The sequence below is a fragment of the Vigna unguiculata genome, chromosome 7, assembly GCF_037176805.1.
Source record: "Vigna unguiculata cultivar grain cowpea cultivar isolate G323 ecotype 2 chromosome 7, ASM3717680v1, whole genome shotgun sequence".
Taxonomy (NCBI): Eukaryota; Viridiplantae; Streptophyta; class Magnoliopsida; order Fabales; family Fabaceae; genus Vigna; species Vigna unguiculata.
The window spans coordinates 42,853,015-42,871,184 of NC_140798.1; the positions used below are offsets into that span (position 1 = coordinate 42,853,015).

The 18,170-nt window shown below is 29.1% G+C and overlaps 1 protein-coding gene and 2 pseudogenes across 2 annotated transcripts; 1 reads left to right on the top strand and 2 right to left on the bottom strand.

The window, feature by feature from the left end:
• Nucleotides 1–1,858: 1,858 nt before the first annotated feature.
• Nucleotides 1,859–3,585, top strand: LOC114192332 (gibberellin 20 oxidase 2-like). The gene is made up of 3 exons (XM_028082023.2): nucleotides 1,859–2,588; nucleotides 2,678–2,999; nucleotides 3,091–3,585. Exons 1-3 carry the CDS (start codon nucleotides 2,023–2,025, stop codon nucleotides 3,379–3,381), a joined length of 1,179 nt encoding a protein of 392 aa, XP_027937824.1. The 5' UTR covers nucleotides 1,859–2,022; the 3' UTR covers nucleotides 3,382–3,585.
• Nucleotides 3,586–13,248: 9,663 nt separating this feature from the next.
• Nucleotides 13,249–14,918, bottom strand: LOC114191487 (carboxylesterase 1 pseudogene; annotated as a pseudogene).
• Nucleotides 14,919–16,933: 2,015 nt separating this feature from the next.
• LOC114191488 (carboxylesterase 1 pseudogene) lies at nucleotides 16,934–18,114 on the bottom strand (annotated as a pseudogene). The gene has a single exon (XR_014996754.1). The product of XR_014996754.1 is annotated as a carboxylesterase 1 pseudogene (transcript).
• Nucleotides 18,115–18,170: the final 56 nt, after the last annotated feature.

Genomic DNA, 18,170 nt, shown 5'->3' on the forward strand with positions numbered 1-18,170 from the left:
TGTATCCATCGTTTAGTTACTTACCAGTTATCATAGAGATGCTTTTTTAGAGGACTGGTCACACTAGTTTATATGTACTTCTCTGTGTCCTTATTCATACACTTTTTCCTTCTTTCCTTTTATTTTTTCTTCACCTTTTTCATCGTTTCCATGAATCACTTTAAAGATGATCTTGAATTCATCCAATTTTCTAGATTTTTTGCCAACGACATGCCATAGTGGAATACTCACTTGGAGTAGTTACAATTCTGCTTTTGCCTTTCACAATTTTCCATCAACTTCCTACGATTGTCTCCCCTAAAAAGCTCTTTTGCAGGACCTCCCCAAAACCTAGTTCAGCCTGTCAAAAATGACATAATGCCCTACCAATTTTTTGTTTTCATTTTTTTAATTTTTTCTTTAAAAAAAATGCTTTAACACATAATTCTAACAAAATATTTTAGATACATTTTTTTTTTCATTGAGACTTATAAATTGACTATTTTCACCTAATATTTAAGTAATCTATCATGTCTTTACGGTTTTCAATATTTTCAATTAATAACAAATATGTCCTTAATAGAAAAAAAATTGGCTTAATAACTCTTTTTAACGAACTTGTATCATTGTATTACACTAGCTTAAACACAGGCGCTATCGCACCTGTGTGTACGCATTTTTTGAATTATATTAATAATTGATGATATTGTAATGTTATTAAGTTAATGAACAAAATAAAAGTATATTTATAAAAATTAAAGTGAAATGTATGGAGAAAATATGAGAAAAATAACTATTGATGAATAGTAGGAGAAAAAAGAAGAAGGAGATAAGTAAAAGTAACCATTAATTTTAAAAATTTAATAAATAATTAAATTGTAAAGGGTAAAGTTGGAATTATGAAATGTGGATACAAAAGAGGAAATCCCCTTTATATATAGTTATAGATGTCACTGTCAATGTGACGAAAGACATTGCGTTAACTTATTTTCTAAGAAAATGAAATTAAAATAAAAAATGTTCAAAGTAGTAAAATAAATAGAAAATTCTATCATAATAGTAGAACAAAGAAATTATTAACCCAAATAATACTATTAATCTATGACTTTAAAAAAAATAGGTTAAGCAGGATCACCAAATACTACAACAATTTGAAATAATTTATCATCAGTTTTTTTTACAAAATATTTTCCATTCTGAAATTATATCCCTAGGTGACATCATTCTATTTCCAGTTTCTCGATAACCAATATGATATCGAAGAAAGTGTTGGCATTTATCCATGATTTTGAAAGGTTATAAAGAAAAATCCAACAATTTAACGTGTTTTGTGTAATCTAAATTCATTTTCTTAAGAAATTAAGTAAAGTTAAAAGGAAGTAGATCTCTAAAAAGGAAGAGTTAATACGAGTTAGAAGACTAAAGATCTCAATGCAATCCACTAAATAAGACAAATTAAAGAGGTTGAGTACACACAACTAACCTAATTTACCTCCTCTAGAATGGCATTAACAATTTAACATTAATTTGTAAAATTAGAAAATGAAATTATCTTCTCAAACTAAAGTGACACTGGTTTTAAAAGATGAAGTATGATAAATAATTTATGAGCGGGTGTATTAATATGTGAACTATAAGGAAAAAAATAAAAAGGTATAGTAACATATATTATAAATAAGGCAATATATATAATAAAATGATTGATTTTACAAAATGAGTTATGAGAAGAATCTGGAGGAAATAGAAAGAAATTGAAGAGTGAGTAGAGAAATTGTGAAAGTGATGGGAGGAGGTGTTGGTGAATGGATCAAAGTGGGGTGGGAGAGAGAGTGTGCGTGTGTGCGTGTGTCGGAGACTGGGAGCTTATATAAGATTCCAATATTTGTTCCACCATTTCCCCAACAAGCGGCCTTGGCTTTTCTTTCATCTCTTCTACCAACTTATTTCTCTCCCTCTTCTCTTCCTCCCCTCACAACACACAACACAACATAAACCAAACCAACAACAACCTTGTATTACTCATTATTAATAATTAATATTGCAATGGCAATAGACTGCATAACAAGCATGCACCCCATCCCCATCATGCCTCAACCATCCAACCAAGAAATCAAAGAACAAGATCAACACCCTCTTGTCTTTGATGCCTCCGTCCTCAGACACCAACTTCACATACCCTCTCAGTTCATCTGGCCTGATGAGGAGAAAGCATGCTTGGATGAGCCTGAGTTACAGGTTCCGTTCATTGACTTGGGAGGCTTCCTCTCCGGTGACCCTCTTGCTGCGGCGGAAGCCTCCAGACTCGTCGGTGAAGCATGCCAAAAGCACGGCTTCTTTCTGGTTGTCAACCATGGGATTCAGCAGCAGTTGATATCTGACGCTCATCTTTACATGGACCACTTCTTTGCCCTTCCCCTGTCTCACAAACAGAGGGCTCAGAGGATGCCGGGGGAGCACTGCGGCTACGCCAGTAGCTTCACCGGCAGGTTCTCCTCTAAGCTCCCTTGGAAAGAGACCCTTTCCTTTCAGTACTCCGCACGCAATAACTCACCAACCCTTGTCAAGGACTACTTGTGCGATAAAATGGGCAAAGAGTTTCACCAATTTGGGTAATCAAACTATGAGATTTAAAATTTCAGAGATCTTATGCAAAATATATGTATGTTTGGACTCATATATTTTCTGCATATTTATGCAGGAATGTTTACCAGGACTACTGTGAAGCCATGAGCAATCTTTCTTTAGGTATAATGGAGCTTCTAGGAATGAGCCTTGGGGTTGGTAGAGCTTATTTCAGGGAGTTCTTTGAAGAGAATAGCTCCATAATGAGGCTGAATTACTACCCTCCCTGTCAAAAACCAGACCTGACTTTAGGCACTGGACCTCATTGTGATCCAACCTCTTTGACCATTCTTCACCAAGACCAGGTTGGAGGCCTGCAAGTTTGTGTTGACAATGAGTGGCATTCCATTAAACCTGTTTTCAATGCTTTTGTTGTCAATGTTGGCGATACCTTCATGGTAATGTCACTATCTTAATTACTCTTCACTTTCATGCATTTGTCTTACCATGTGTGTGTGTTGATGATGATGATGATGATGATGATGATAGGCTCTTTCAAATGGAAGATACAAGAGCTGTTTGCACAGGGCAGTGGTGAACAGCGAGACAACAAGAAAATCTCTTGCTTTCTTTTTGTGTCCGAGAAGTGACAAGGTGGTGAGTCCACCATGTGAATTAGTGGACCATTTGAGCCCAAGACTCTACCCAGATTTTACATGGCCCATGCTCCTTGAGTTCACTCAAAAGCATTACAGAGCTGACATGAAAACCCTTGAGGCATTTACCAACTGGCTTCAACGGAAATCAACTCACTCAAACTTCGACAGCCACATCAAGTGACACGTCCACACCTGTTCCACGCATGGAAAACAGAAGCTACCAACCCAATGTGGAAGATAAAATAGTTCAAAGGGAATCAATAAACTAAATTCTTCGGGTAATTTTGTGATTTTCCAAATTTCAAATTTTCGTTTCACGTTATAGAAGAAGAGTTCTTCATGTAATGTGCATATGTGATTTGGTAATTGAAGCAACTTTTCTTAAGGGAAATGTCACCTTTAATTAAAAAGAAAAAAAGGAATGAACTTGTGTCCTATAACGACAATAAGGGTCAGATCGAATTACGGATAAATTAATTCCAATGGATTAAATTAAGTGAAATGCTAGCATGCCATTTTCTAATACTTTATTTTTAATATATTTTTTATTAGTAACTATAATTTATTGAGTATTGTAAAATTGTGTACACCTTATTCTTAATTTAATGACCCTCACCTCACTCGTTGTTCGTTGCATCAAAACCAAGAACATAATTTTTATATGGGAAAGAAAATTGTAAGTTTCCAGAAAGCTAGACAAGATTCTAAAATGTAATATTTACATAATCACAATTGACAATTAGTTTAATTGGAGAGAAAACTAGAACAAAGAAAACAGAAAAATGTTGTCAGAAATAATAGATTTTACTTAAATGTTTCTTGCATAGTACTAATTGTTTAATATTTAATTATTTGAGAAAAAATAGTACAATATTTTAAAACTTATTATATAGACAAGAATAGAAAGTATAATAGACGTAGTGAACTTTGATATTCACAAATAATTATTTCAACAACTTTTTTTTGTGTCAAAGTAATCGTACAGAATGTATTAGAATATATATTTTTCTCCTTAATTTGATAATAACAAGTTATATGAAAATGTAAAAAAAATAATATATCAATATCATTATCATATATTGAATACAATAGCAATCTATTTAACTTCATCCAAACTATAAAAAAAAAAAAAAAAAAAAAAAACATGTGAATGGCGTCAAATATTTGGAATAAATAGGATAGTTAAGTGTACAAGTCAACCATTTTTAAATTACATATTTTCTATGTCCAAATAAAACTTAGCTTTTATTTAATTAAATATTTTTAAAATTGACTTAAATAAAATATGTATAAAATGGAATTGTATATTTATGAAAATTTTATTTATAATAATTAGTCATAAATATATGATAAAACAACACAAAATTGATTCGACTAATCAAAATATTTTATATTTTTTTATATATACTATCAATATAAAAAGTTTTGTACTCACAAAGAATAAATTTTATGTTAAAATTATAATAGTCAACATATTTATTATGCATGATAATGTCTTACTGAATAACAACGTAACAAACATTTACACTGTTATTAGTGTTGGCCTGTTTGAAGCAAATTCTTTAATTTGAATGAAGAGATGGTTAATATGAACCTTTTCCACTCTCTTGTTTATACAATTTTAGTTGATCCTCTTTTACCTTTTGCCTAATTTTTAAACACACCCTTAAAAATTAATATTGAATTTTCAGACCTCAATCTTTTATAACATTCTAACACTTTTTTTAATTTATGATTTTTTAATTTAAATTTTAATTACTTCATAAATTTGAACGCTCTTAATTAATTTATAATTACTATATTCATTTAAGTTGTTTTATTTTTATGTTAACTGGTTTATAAGATTATTAGTTTTATGATTTTTTACAACATATTGATTACTTTTGCTAATTTTTTCTTTAATTAGTACCAATTTATTGATTAATTTGTTTTTTCTTTTTTTAATGAGTTGATTGAAAGGTAAAAAAAATAATAACTAAAATACAAATGAATTGAAAAATTAAAGATAAAAAAACTTGAAATAACAACTTAATTATCTTATCAATAACAAAATTAACCATAAAATATTCACTTTAAAATATAAAAATATTTAATAAATTGAAATACTTTCATAAAAAAATTGATTAAAATTATTTAAAATTTAATTAAGTGTTTTTTTTTTCACTTATGTCATATCTGTCCTCATGATTGATTGAAAGTGTAAAATTATGATTTCCGAAAGAAGTTGGAGGCTGCTCTAATTGAGAGCATTAACGGCCATTTTGATTGAAGTGGTCCTTTTAGATGCTGAAACTTTCTTGTCATCAGTCTGAGAAAGAAATTGAAATGCTATACTTAGATGTTATAGTTGACTTTCATTTAATTAATTATTTTATCTCACTCAAGTTACTGTTTGCTTCTTCCTTATCTTTCTTTTGGTTTGGAAAGAAACATAATAATGTAAGCCACATCATATTTCTGTTACCACTTCTGCCTTACGTGAGCAAAATTCTGGGTGGTGTTCCAGTTACACACATCTTAGTTTTAGTTCATTATCATGGGTGTCTCGATAAAAAAAAATAAGGAGCAAATAATATATTTAAATTTTATATATTTAATTATTATTATTATTATTATTATAAAAGTATAAATAATTTAATATTAAAATTTTGTATATTTTTTATTAAAAAAATTATAATTTTAAAATTGTATTTGATATAAAACTTATTTTAAATAACCTTTTCTAATTTTATTTTTTTCCTTAATATTCTCATTTGAGAATATTTTTTTATAATAAGTTTCAAAAAATTAATATAAAATATTCTACCTACAATTCAAAAGAATTAATATAAAACTTCGTGCTTATATTTTTTTAATTTTAAGAAATGGTTATCTAGTTTCATAATTGAATTCTTAGTCTTATATTTAAAAATAAGTGAAGAAGTAAATTTGTATTATTTTCATCTTTTCAGGTATCATTCCTTTAATCACTTAAAAAACATGAATCTATTATTTTATTTTTCATCAATATACCTATTTTAAAAAAAATAAGACTAAAAAATAATTTATCAAAATTTAATCAAAAATTGAGAGACGTGATTACTAAAATATATATATATATATATATATATATATATATATATATATATATATATATATGATAATCAAATCTCATTTAAGAAATGGTTATGAAAAAACATAGAACACAACTTTTCTTTTTATATTCATACAAAAATAAATATATAAAAATCTCATAAGATGAAAAAAAAATATCAAGCTAATATTTTTCTATATAAGAGAAATGAGAGAGTTACCTTTGTATCTTAAAAGATGACGGATGAAAATTGAGAACGAAGATAATGAATTTATGTCTAATTTTTTAATTTTTTTTGAAACAAAAACTAAAGAAGAGATGCAAGAATAATAAATAAATACAATACATGAGAAACTTAAAATAAGAGATAAAAACAAAAATATCTCAATAAATTTTATTATTCTTTATTATGTTTAATTTTTTTTATTTATTAATATTAAATAATATATTTTATAAAAAATTTAAATCAATCTAAAAATATTTTAAAAATATATTTAAAAAATCTTGGGAGAGCATCTCCCTACGAACTTTCTAAGATCCGTCTGATTTTTGGATTTCATTACATTTACATTTAATTAAATATATATTTAATTGCTTAAATTTTCCAGTATTCTTTACTAATTTTATGTCAACCACATAAGCGGTGGATTTTAGTGTGTGTGTTTAGGGGCCCCAAAATTTTTTAAAATTATATCCCAAATTTTTTAATTTCTTTAAATATATTATTTTAAAATTAAATTAAATAATATATTATATTGATATGAAAATTAAATTGGATAGACTTTTATTACTTTATAAAATATAGTATTTAATGCTAATAAATAAATAAATAATTAAATATAATAAAGAAGAACAAATTTATTGGGATATTTTTTATGTTATTTCTCATTATCTTTTAAGTTTCTCGCATATTCTAGTTATCTTTCACTTTTGTAAGTTTTCTTTTGTTTTTGGTTTTTAAAAAAGAAGTTAGACACAAATTCATTCTTTCTGCTCTCATTTTTTATGTGTTCTCCTTCATTTTTTTAAAATAAAAAGGTAATTTTCTCTTATCTCTTGACAGTGAAATATTAATTTAATAGTTAATATTTTTTTCATCTCATAAGTTTTTTATATATTTGTATTTTTATGAATGTAAAAGGAAAAGTTATATAATATATGTTTATTCATAATCATTTTTTAATTTTTGCTTAATTATCATATAATTTTTTTAGCAATTACGTCTCTCAATTTTTGATTAAATTTTGAAATTATTTTTAGTCTTAATTTTTTTTAAATAAGTATATTGATGAAAAATAAAATTAAATATTTATTTCTTTTAAGTGAGAGAAGGGAAGATATAAGTGAATATGGAAACAAGACAAATTTACTTATTTACCTTCTTTACATATTTTCAAACATGAAGATCCAATGGTTGGATTAGAGGAACAATCTTTTAAGATTCAAAAAATTATAGATGGGAATTTTATATTAATTGTTTGAAACTTAACAAGGAAACATTCTCAAATACGAGAGTATCCAATGAATAAAAAGTGAAAGAGATGAAATTAGAAAAATTTATTTGAAATGGAGTATATATCAAATACAACTTAAAATTTGTCATTTTTTTAAAGAAAAATTCAATACTCAATTATATATATATATATATATATATATATATATATATTAAATTAATAGCAATAATTAAATATATTAATTTTGAGTAAATTATTATAACCCTTTCAAATTTGTGTGTGAAGATCCGTCACTGAATCACTTACACTTAGTAACAAGAGTATAGTATAGTGTAAATAAATGTCTGTATAAGGTGAGAGATATTAATTTGAATCGTATAATAATTTATAAATGTATTTTAGAATTAGCCATTTTATCCTTGAAATGTACAATTTTTTTTAATACACTTTTTTTGCTAGTTCATTTATCTGTTAAAAAATATTCATTCATTAATAGATGAATAAAGAATCATACGAATAAAATAGTTATGTACATATTAGTAGATCAATAAATATTTAGTTTACGGGATAATGTTTAAGATTAATTGTTGAATGGTTATAGGAATCACGAAATATTTTGAAATTAATTTAAGTATGAGTATCTATATTCGTTGAAAATAGTAAAATAAAATCATGCAAATCAGATTTGTTTAATAACTAATAATTACCAATCAACTAGATAGAAAATATTTGTTGAGATAGATATAATTTATTGTGATAATCGTCATTGGTGACGAGCGAACTAGTTAAATTTTAGAAAATATATTTTTTATTGAACTGATTAAAATAAAACGTTTGGAAAAATTTCATATTGTCTAAAATAATTTAAAGATAATATTAATAATTATATAATAGACTTTTTATGAATAATTGACTTTTTTATCTTGGAGAGTCTGAGTGAGTGTTGATGTATTTATAATTAAAGGGTTAAGAGAAAATTTACATGTAATAATTATTTTATGTGATTGTAGGTTTTTTTCTATATTCAAAGTTTCTACATTATATTATTGTATTTTTTATGTTAATTTTATTTTTCTGTTAATAAAGTAATTTTTAGATGTAAAGATGATAATATTTTTTATTGACAATGTGTTTTTTATCAACATTTTGTATAAATATCAATTGCAGGAGTAGTTTAATCATTACAAAAATAACTTTTGCATTTGCAAAGAAAAAATATATTAAAGAACAAAATAATAAATATACAGTTTGTAAAAATTGGTTAGATATCAAAATAATACTACCTTTGAATTTATATATGTAAAACTCTAACAACTATATTTGTTTCAGCGAACCGACACTCACATAGCAAAATGACCAACGTAAGTTTGAAAAAACAGTACAGTTAATATCAATAAAGCACGAAAAATGAAAAAAATTGTTATCTAAAACTTTCTTCTCATGTATAAGAAGATTTGTACAGAGAGTGAACACTATATATAATTATGTATTAGTTGTATTTTACTATATATATATATATATATATATATATATATATATATATATATATATATATATATTATTTTTATACTGTAATAAATATGTATAATTAAAATAATAAAATAATTTATATTTTGATATTTATTGAATATATTTTAATTTGTGGTTTTAAATATTATTTTTAATAAAAAATATAATAATTTTTCTTCCAATATATTATAGTTTTAATTTATACTTTTAAAAATTATTTTTTATATTAATTTTTGATTTTATAGTAAATAATAATGTATAACATATTTTATCAATTATAATATTTTTTAATCTATCAAATTTATTACATCACTCTTTTATTTTCATAAATTTTTAGGCAGAAGAAAATGCTGCACCGAGACGTAATGGAATCTCGACATTCAAGACATTGATTACTAGTGGAATCATGAAATAATATTGAAACCTAAATTGTTCCTCTCACAATAAAGATAGAAAAAAAAATACGTTATCAGACTGATCTACTCAGTAACAAATTAATAATAATTTTTCCTTTTAAATGAAAATTTTAAATTTCCATTTAAAAGTGAGAAGTTTCAGGAGTGATGTATATAATAAGCTCAGTGTAATAAGTGGTTGCAGTATTGCAATAAGCATATTTTTGTAGTTTTAGATAAAACCAAAGACGGAAATTAAAATATTTTGCCTGCTTCTTATAAATTACATAATGATAATATATAACACCAATCTCTTAATGGAATCTCAAGAAACTTATCTTGATCAAGTCTATCTATTAGCTATAATTCAACAGATACTGCACTTTTATAGGCTGTAGCTGCAGCTATTCATTGAAATATATGTTTTTGTCCTATCTCATAATTTTCATTGTTACAAAAGACAAAAAATCTCAATAATTTTTCTCTTGCAACTAGTAAAATGCACTAGTGAGTATAAAATGGGACTGAACCCCACCTCATTCCCCTTCTTCATTAATTGATTATTGTTCTTTATTTGATTATTTTTTTTTAAATTAACCTAATACAAAGCATTTATCAATTTAGTTAATATTTTTTCATTTTATAAAAGTTCAAATCCGCATTGCTCAAAAAATTTGAACTCAATTTTATTTGGCATGCTTGATATAACTTAATTATTTTGACAAACTTAAAATAGGTTTAAATATATTTTTGTCCTTCAACTTTTAGTGCCAATTAAAATTAGTCCCTCTTGAAAACTTTGAACCATGTTAGTCTCTTATATTTAAAAATGTGTGAATTTAGTTCTTTAAACTAAATTTTGTTAAGTTTATTTAATATTTCAAATGTGTTTTTTAACAAACATTCAAACAAAAATATTTTACAAACTAAAATACTTTAATAAAATGTTCTTAAAACGTCAAATCAACTTAGTAAATTTGGTTTAAATGATTAAATTTATGTATTTACAAGATTAAGGGTCTAAATTAGTTTAAAGTTTTCAAAAAAGACTACTTCTAATTTTCACTAAAAGTTGAAAAATAAAAAACATATTTAGCCTCTTAAAATGAGAATGCATTTTTGGTGAAAAAAGATAATCGCATCTTAGCAACTCTTGAATGGTGACTCTAGCCATAACTAATTAGATGGCCTTTAGAGAAGGATTAGGGGCATGTGAGGACAAAAATGCTTGATGAGATCGCGCTGGTTAACGTCCATACCTCGTGTAAAATAAAATGTTGTTTAATGAAAAATTTATTATGTTTTACTTCAAATTTCATTCCACAAATTACGTGCCATGATCTCCGACACAAACATGGCAGATCGATCGTGAAATGTCTCGTTAATAGAAGCGACAACGTTTTTGACACATATTCAATTATTTATTCCAGTCTAATGGATTTTTGTAGACTCATTAAGTGATAAAGAGCTCTGCTGATTAACGTCTTACCTCATAAGACTCTCATTCAAACTTGAGATTTAGAGTTTTCCACGTAACTAAAAACTAAAGACACTATTAAAATATGTCTAAAAAATTGGGTGAGTTTGCAGAATATATTATCTTCATTTTTGTTCCATACGTTGTATTCGTCTTTACTGTTCAAAAATAATGAAAATCCGTCTCATGATAAACGTGGAACGTGTACATATACACACATACATACATTAATTATATACTCCTCGAAACATGCACGTATTTAGAATTTAAAAGTAGAGGCCCCTTTTCCTGTGTTTGTGGAACAGATTACAATCACAAATTAGAATTACATATCGAAAATAATGTGCAGTATTTCAGTTTGTTTGAAGCATGAAATTTATTTATGTTTAATTTCATTATCAATTACCGTGGAACAAATAATAATGTTTAATTCAATAGAGGCAATCTAATAAGGTAACTCTTGAAGAAAATTAAAGGCTAATTAAATTAATTATTTCAATTGGTACACAATATCTCTCCCGGATTTTATTTGTTATAAATTACGAAGTCTTCAAACAAACTTCACCCGTCACAACCAACGGTTAAAACAAAGAGGTGTTTTTGGGAGGATGGGCCTGGGAAACTCGTTGCTTGTTCATGACTGTTCTCTAATATTGGACCTTTTCATCAATGTAAAGTCCGAACACTAAATCTTTTTCAAGGATTTACTATTGTCACCTCCCAAATTGTAATTAAAGCCTCACCTTTTTCAAGAGTTTGTTTTTTAGAAAAATACTGCCCGCGTTTTTGCACACTACAATCAACAACAACAACAACTAGGTTTTGGATGTTAATCCAGTTTCTAATTTTTCTAAGTAGGAGATAAATTTCTTTGATCTAATTAGTAAGTTTTTTTTTTACCAATTTAACGCTTTTAAATATTTTACTTAAAGTAGTGCCTTTTAAAATATTAACTTCTGATTTTTATATTTATTTTATTTTTAAATTTTTTATTAAATTTATCTTTTACTTTTAATTATATGAATAAGATTTTTTTTTGCTCTTGTAAGGTAACATTTATTATCTGTTTTAATAAAATAGTTTTTTTACCTTTTATTGCGTAAGTAATCTTTTATAATAAAAAATAAAAAAATAGCTTTTCATATTTAAACAATTATATTATTTGTTTCCTTTTAAATTTCGTTACGCTATTTGTAATATTTGTCTTATATATTATCTTGATATTAAGTTTGAAGGTGTTGATATTAGAATGAAGGGATTGGTTCAGAAAGGGAATTTCTTCTTACTTCTCCGATATTTCTTTTACATTTTCAAAAGTTTTTTAAAACCTAAACCTACTTTTTGACCATTTAAAAAAATTACATAGATCACACCCTTAAATTAATGATGTCGACTTTCGATAAAGATATTTAAGAAAGTTAAAATTCGGTGAAGAATTTAGACTTTTAAAAGTAAAAAAAATATATATTGAAAGTCAACTTTCGAATATATATATATATATATATATATATATATATATATTTTGATATTTGGAAGTCTAAAATTTTAATTGGATGTTAATTTTTGGAATTTTTTTTATTGAAAGTCGACATCTGAAAATAAAATTTTGAGAATATGATTTATATGGTTTCGTTTAAATGATTAAAAGATATTTTTGAAATTTTAAATTTTTTTTAGAGGTGTAGAAAAAATTCTTGGAAGTGGAGAAAGAAAATCCCGTTCAGAAATCCCTTCCGTTAAGATTGGTTTGGCCCTTTCGCCTGTGTTCAAGTATTGTGATTCAAAAAACCCATTGCTTTCACAAATCCTAAAACTTATTTGAAAAATATATATTAAGTGTTACTTGATACACAAAAGTTTATTAAATTATATCTTTAATCGTTCATAATAATATTTAAATTTATTCAACCATTAAATTTCATATTCTTATCAATCATATAATGTCTACAAATTTTCATATAATTTTAAAAAAATTAAATTTATTACATAATATAATTTAACATATAAATCATATGTAAAAATGTATAAATATTTATTATTAGATAAAATATTAGCTCTGATACTAACGGTAGGATTTATATAAATGCAACAGACATACATCTAATATTAAATATGAGAACCTTAACATCTTAACATAATGTTAATAAGAAATCGTATGCAGTAAAATTTCAATGACGTAAAATTTCCGTGTGACATGGTTACATATAAAAGTTAAAAATACATGATACCCTGAAAGAAAGATAGTGAAAAATAAACATTTTGGCAAGAGTAAAAACATAATGAAGGATCTTAAGAAAAAGAAAAGGGGTTGTTAAGCAGAGTTTTGAGGTGATAAATTGTGGATGGAGGGAGGAGGAGCAATGAAATTTTGAACGAGGTGATGGAGTCGATTTTGGTGGAGTGGATCACGAACTTCAGCCCCATGAGATCCCGTTGGGCTAAAGCTGGTGAGAACGGGAACGCCCTTCTCCGCCACCAGTGTGGCCAGACCAATCTGATGGTCGACCAGAGGGTCCTCATGGCACCCACTCACCAACACGCGCCACCCCAGCTCCCTCACCCTCTCCAAAATCACGCCGCCATCGCCACCACGAGGATTGCAATACTCGTGCTCGCGGTCAACCCCAACGGGCAACGACAACTCCCACAGCACGTCACACACGTGCGGCGCCAAAACCGGATCCTCAGCAAGCCTCACCTCAGATGGAACCCTCTGTGTGGCCCCGAAAAACGGTTGACTCAATATCAGCCCTCGGATCTTAAGTGGCTCCAGGTAATTAATCCCGTGAGAGTTAGTTTGGGCAGCCACGCGTAGAGCCGCGTGGTACGCGATGTTGGCTCCGGCGCTACTTCCCACGAGGTAACAGTTGGAATAGTCGGCGTGGTTTCTCAACCAATCGTGCGGGTTGGATTTGAGCCAGTGAAGGGCTTCGACGGCGTCGTCGTAGGCGGCGGGGAGTCGGTGTTCGGGGGCGAGGCGGTAGTCGACGGAAACGACGATGGAATTGGTGTCTTTTGCGAGGTTTAGGCAGGCGTCGTGGAAGAAATGTGTGGCAGCGCTGAAGAGGACGAAGCCGCCGCCGTGGAAGTAAACGATGAGAGGGAGGTTTTTGGAGGAATTGTGGAGTGCGCGGCGTGGGAGGAATATGCGGGCGAAGGTTTTGCTTGATTGGTTGATGGTGGCGTCTTGGGTGAGAACGGGGATGGGGACGGTGGCATCGGAAGTTGGATGGGTGAGTGGGTCTGCACGGAGGCGAGTGATGGTGCCATCCGAGTTGGGGAGGATTTTGAGATGGTGGAAGGGATCCACTTGGCCAGACACAAACATTCTGCTTCTCCCCTATTTGATCGTTGACTTTAATGTTTAGTGTTCTTTCAATCCATACGTTACTTAAACTGCTGCTCCCACAACTTTGCATTCAGCCAAAACCCAATAATTCACTCCATTCCACTGCGCAACAATCTTTTAAAACTCTCCACTTTTTTTTTTTTTTTCAAAGTCTTTAAATATTTGTTTTTCCTCAACTTCCTGAGTCTTCTTTTGTAACCACCGTTCACTTCAATACATTATCTCTAACGTCTCATTTTTATTTATTCGACGGACATCTCATAAAATATATGAAATATATGTTTTGACTTTGGACGAGTCTCATTTCCCTCCTTCCTTTTTTCACTTTTCTGAGTCTCCTTAAACTTCTTCCTCATTCGCCTCTCCGATTTTACTATCTTCACATTCAATCCCCTTTCTTATTTGATTGAAAAGCCATATTTGAACACAGTCGAGCACCAATATAAAGTGTTGAAGGCTATTTGGCAGTTGGTTCGTTAGTTGTTGTTTGTGGTAGCTCAGTGTTAGTTGCTGTTTGTGGTTATGATGAATTATTTGGTAAGGAATCAAAAGCCTCCTATTTTTATTCATAGCATGCGCTGGCCAACTAGCCAACGCTACCTCTATAATTTTTATATTTATTTATTTATTTACGTCAGCCGGCCTATGTTATATTCGACTAAAACTAGCGTCACAGTTGATCCACTCCACTAAGGCCAGCTTCTAGGTTTTTCTTGTGCTATTCCTTTTCAACGTTAGACTTGGCTAATAATATTCCCTTCAATTCTTGTTAGATTCTAGGGTAAACATTCCGTTCCGCCACTTTATATGCGTCAAGGTGGTTATAATGTATTTTAAAGGCACAAAACAGGAATAATACAAAATAAAAATTTAACGGAGAATTAAGATTTCACTTTATATTGCGTATTTATTTCATTTTGTTATGCTAAATATCGATTATGTTTTTATATAGTCCGTTGTGGAATTTTGTTACAATTTTATTCTTGAAAAACGTTTAGGACATGAAAGAAAAAAATATATTTAAATTATAGTTGGTCTCAATTTCTATATAACGTAGAATTGATTACTAAAACAAACTTAAATATTTGTATAAAAAATTATACAAAACATTACTTCTCTAATAATGAAAGACTCGTTCTAAATTAATGACTGTATTGTTTAATCTTGAGTAATGAAAAATTTCACAATAATTTTCATAAAGTAATGAAAATTGTATGAATTTTTACAAATTTCCATTTTAACAAATAGATTTAAGTAATAAAATATTTGGATAATAATTACTTATTTTTTGAAACAATCTTTTGAAGTGTTTCAAGGGTTGATGAATATTTTTTCTCAATTCTTTTATCATTGACTTAATTTTTTCATTTAATGAATCAACTCTATTTTTAGCTTACATTCAATCCCACATTTTTATCATTGACTTTATTGAAAACAATAATTTCATTAAACATAGCTTCTTAATAATTACGAAAGACACGTTAAATTAAAACAATTCGTTAAAATTAATAATTAATAATTTGAATAATATTAATAAATCGTTGATAAAATTTTAGCAAAGAAGAAACAAGAGTGGTATTTCTGTAGTAGCATAAAAATTAAAGTTGTTAAAACATGTTATCTGATTTGATTTGGTCCAATTTATCACAGGTTATCACTTATTGAATCAATTCAACCTAATTTATTTATTAGAAAGCCAAAAATATTTAAACATGATCTATTCTACTACGGGTCAATAAATTAAATAGATTAGTTCACTAGCTCATTTAACTATACATAATATGATTATCATTTATAGTAATTTGAAAAAACACACGAGTGACTTAAGATTTGTTAAACTCAATATGAATTTTAATTTTGTACACCATATCTAGATGCTTTTATGAACTAATCACCTCGTCTTAGATAAGCTTTGTCTCAAATTAATTTAATATAATATAATATTTTATTTTATTTTATTTTATTTAACGATATTCTGTAAAAAAAGGACAATTGTAAATAGAATATTATTACTTTACATTTAACAAATTTTGGTACTTATTATTTTATTCTTTTCTTTTTACAGATATAAATATTTATTTATTTATTTTAATAATTAAATTACATCTAAAAATATTGTCGAGCGGTGTTTTTTTGTGTAAAAGATTCATTTTTCTTGCAAATATGACGTGGAACGGTGATATTTCACGGACTGTTTTCCTTTTCGTTTTTATTTTTGAAAAAAAAAATTTATCTATTAAATTTTAACAACTTTTTTTTATTTTTAAATGATATTTTTTAAGTGATTTTTTATTTTTTTATTTTAAATATTTTAAAATTAATATAAAATGACATCTCATATTAAAAAAAATTATCAAAATTTATTAATCAAAATATTATTATTATTTAATTTTTTCATGGCTGTTGCCCACAACAGTGAGATAAATAATTTGGGTGTCAAAAAGAAACATTTCTGTTTGGTTTACTGAACATTGGGTGCATAAAACACGAAAAACATTGGTTTATTAATGTAGCTGGGTAACTGATCAGTCATGTGATCAATGAAGAGTTTTAAGTAAACGAAAGACTTGGACAGACATGGAAGGGTCACCGACAAAGATGCCATGTCGACCCCCTTCATAAAACTTTCCGACCACGTGCACACCCTTCTGCTCAAGCAATTTCACCAGCTCTCTCTCGCGGTCCACCAGTGGGTCCCCTTCACACCCAAACACCGCAACCCTCCACCCATATACCTTAAACTCATCCAAAATCTTATCTCCACCGTTAACAAATGGATTTGAATACGGGTGATCACGGTCAGCGCCAACGGGCAGCGACAGGTTCCACATCAGATCTGTGATGGGCAAGGGTATAGTGGTGTCCTCGGCAAGCCTTATCTCTGATGGACTCCTCTTCCTCCCACCAAAAAACGGTTGAATCAATATCAACCCTTTAATCTTCAGCGGTTTCAACTTATCCACCTCCGCCGCCGCACGTAGACCCGCCGTGTAGGCAATGTTCCCCCCGGCGCTCTCCCCCATCAGATAGCAGCGGGAGTAATCGGCGTGGCGCAACCAGGCGTCGTTGGAGGCTTTGATCCAGTGCAGCGCCTCCACGGAGTCTTCGTAGGCGGCGGGGAGGCGGTGCTCCGGGGCGAGGCGGTAGTCGACCGAAACGACGACGGACTGCGTGGCGTTGGTCATTCTGACGCAGAAGTCGTGGAAGTAAGTGGAGGCTGCACTGTCGAAAACGAAGCCTCCGCCGTGGTAGAAGACGATGAGGGGTAGTTTGGCGTTGGGGGAATGATGGAGTGCTTTGTGGGGTAGGTAGATCCGCGCCCAGGTGTGGTTGAATTTGTTGATGGGGAGGTCTTTGGAGAGAACCGGTGTAGGGAGCGAGGGATCTGGCGAGGGAGGGCTTTGCGGCGGAATGCTTAAGCGTGTGAGGGTGCCGTTTGGGTTGAGGATGATGTTGAGGGCTTTGTAGGGATCCATGGCTGAGTTAGCAACCGTTGATGCATGGATGAGAATCAGATATATGGAGAACGCAGTAACCACTGTGAGTAGTGTCATGGCTGATATAAATTCCTGTGATTGCCTGCTTCAAAGTTGAAACGGAGTGTTATATATATAATAGGAAAACGTTATAGTTTCGCAAAATGAGATGTTTATGTATATACATACAAAAATACGTACACATCTATTATCATTTATTTAATATTAGTAGAATCT

What these genes read in the sequence shown, in the direction of transcription:
- LOC114192332 (XM_028082023.2), top strand. Translation starts at nt 2,023, where the DNA reads ATGGCAATAGACTGCATAACAAGCATGCACCCCATCCCCATCATGCCT. An exon ending in AAAGAGTTTCACCAATTTGG is followed by an intron (nt 2,589 to 2,677) that starts GTAATCAAACTA and finishes ATATTTATGCAG; the next exon opens with GAATGTTTACCAGGACTACT. An exon ending in ATGTTGGCGATACCTTCATG is followed by an intron (nt 3,000 to 3,090) that starts GTAATGTCACTA and finishes TGATGATGATAG; the next exon opens with GCTCTTTCAAATGGAAGATA.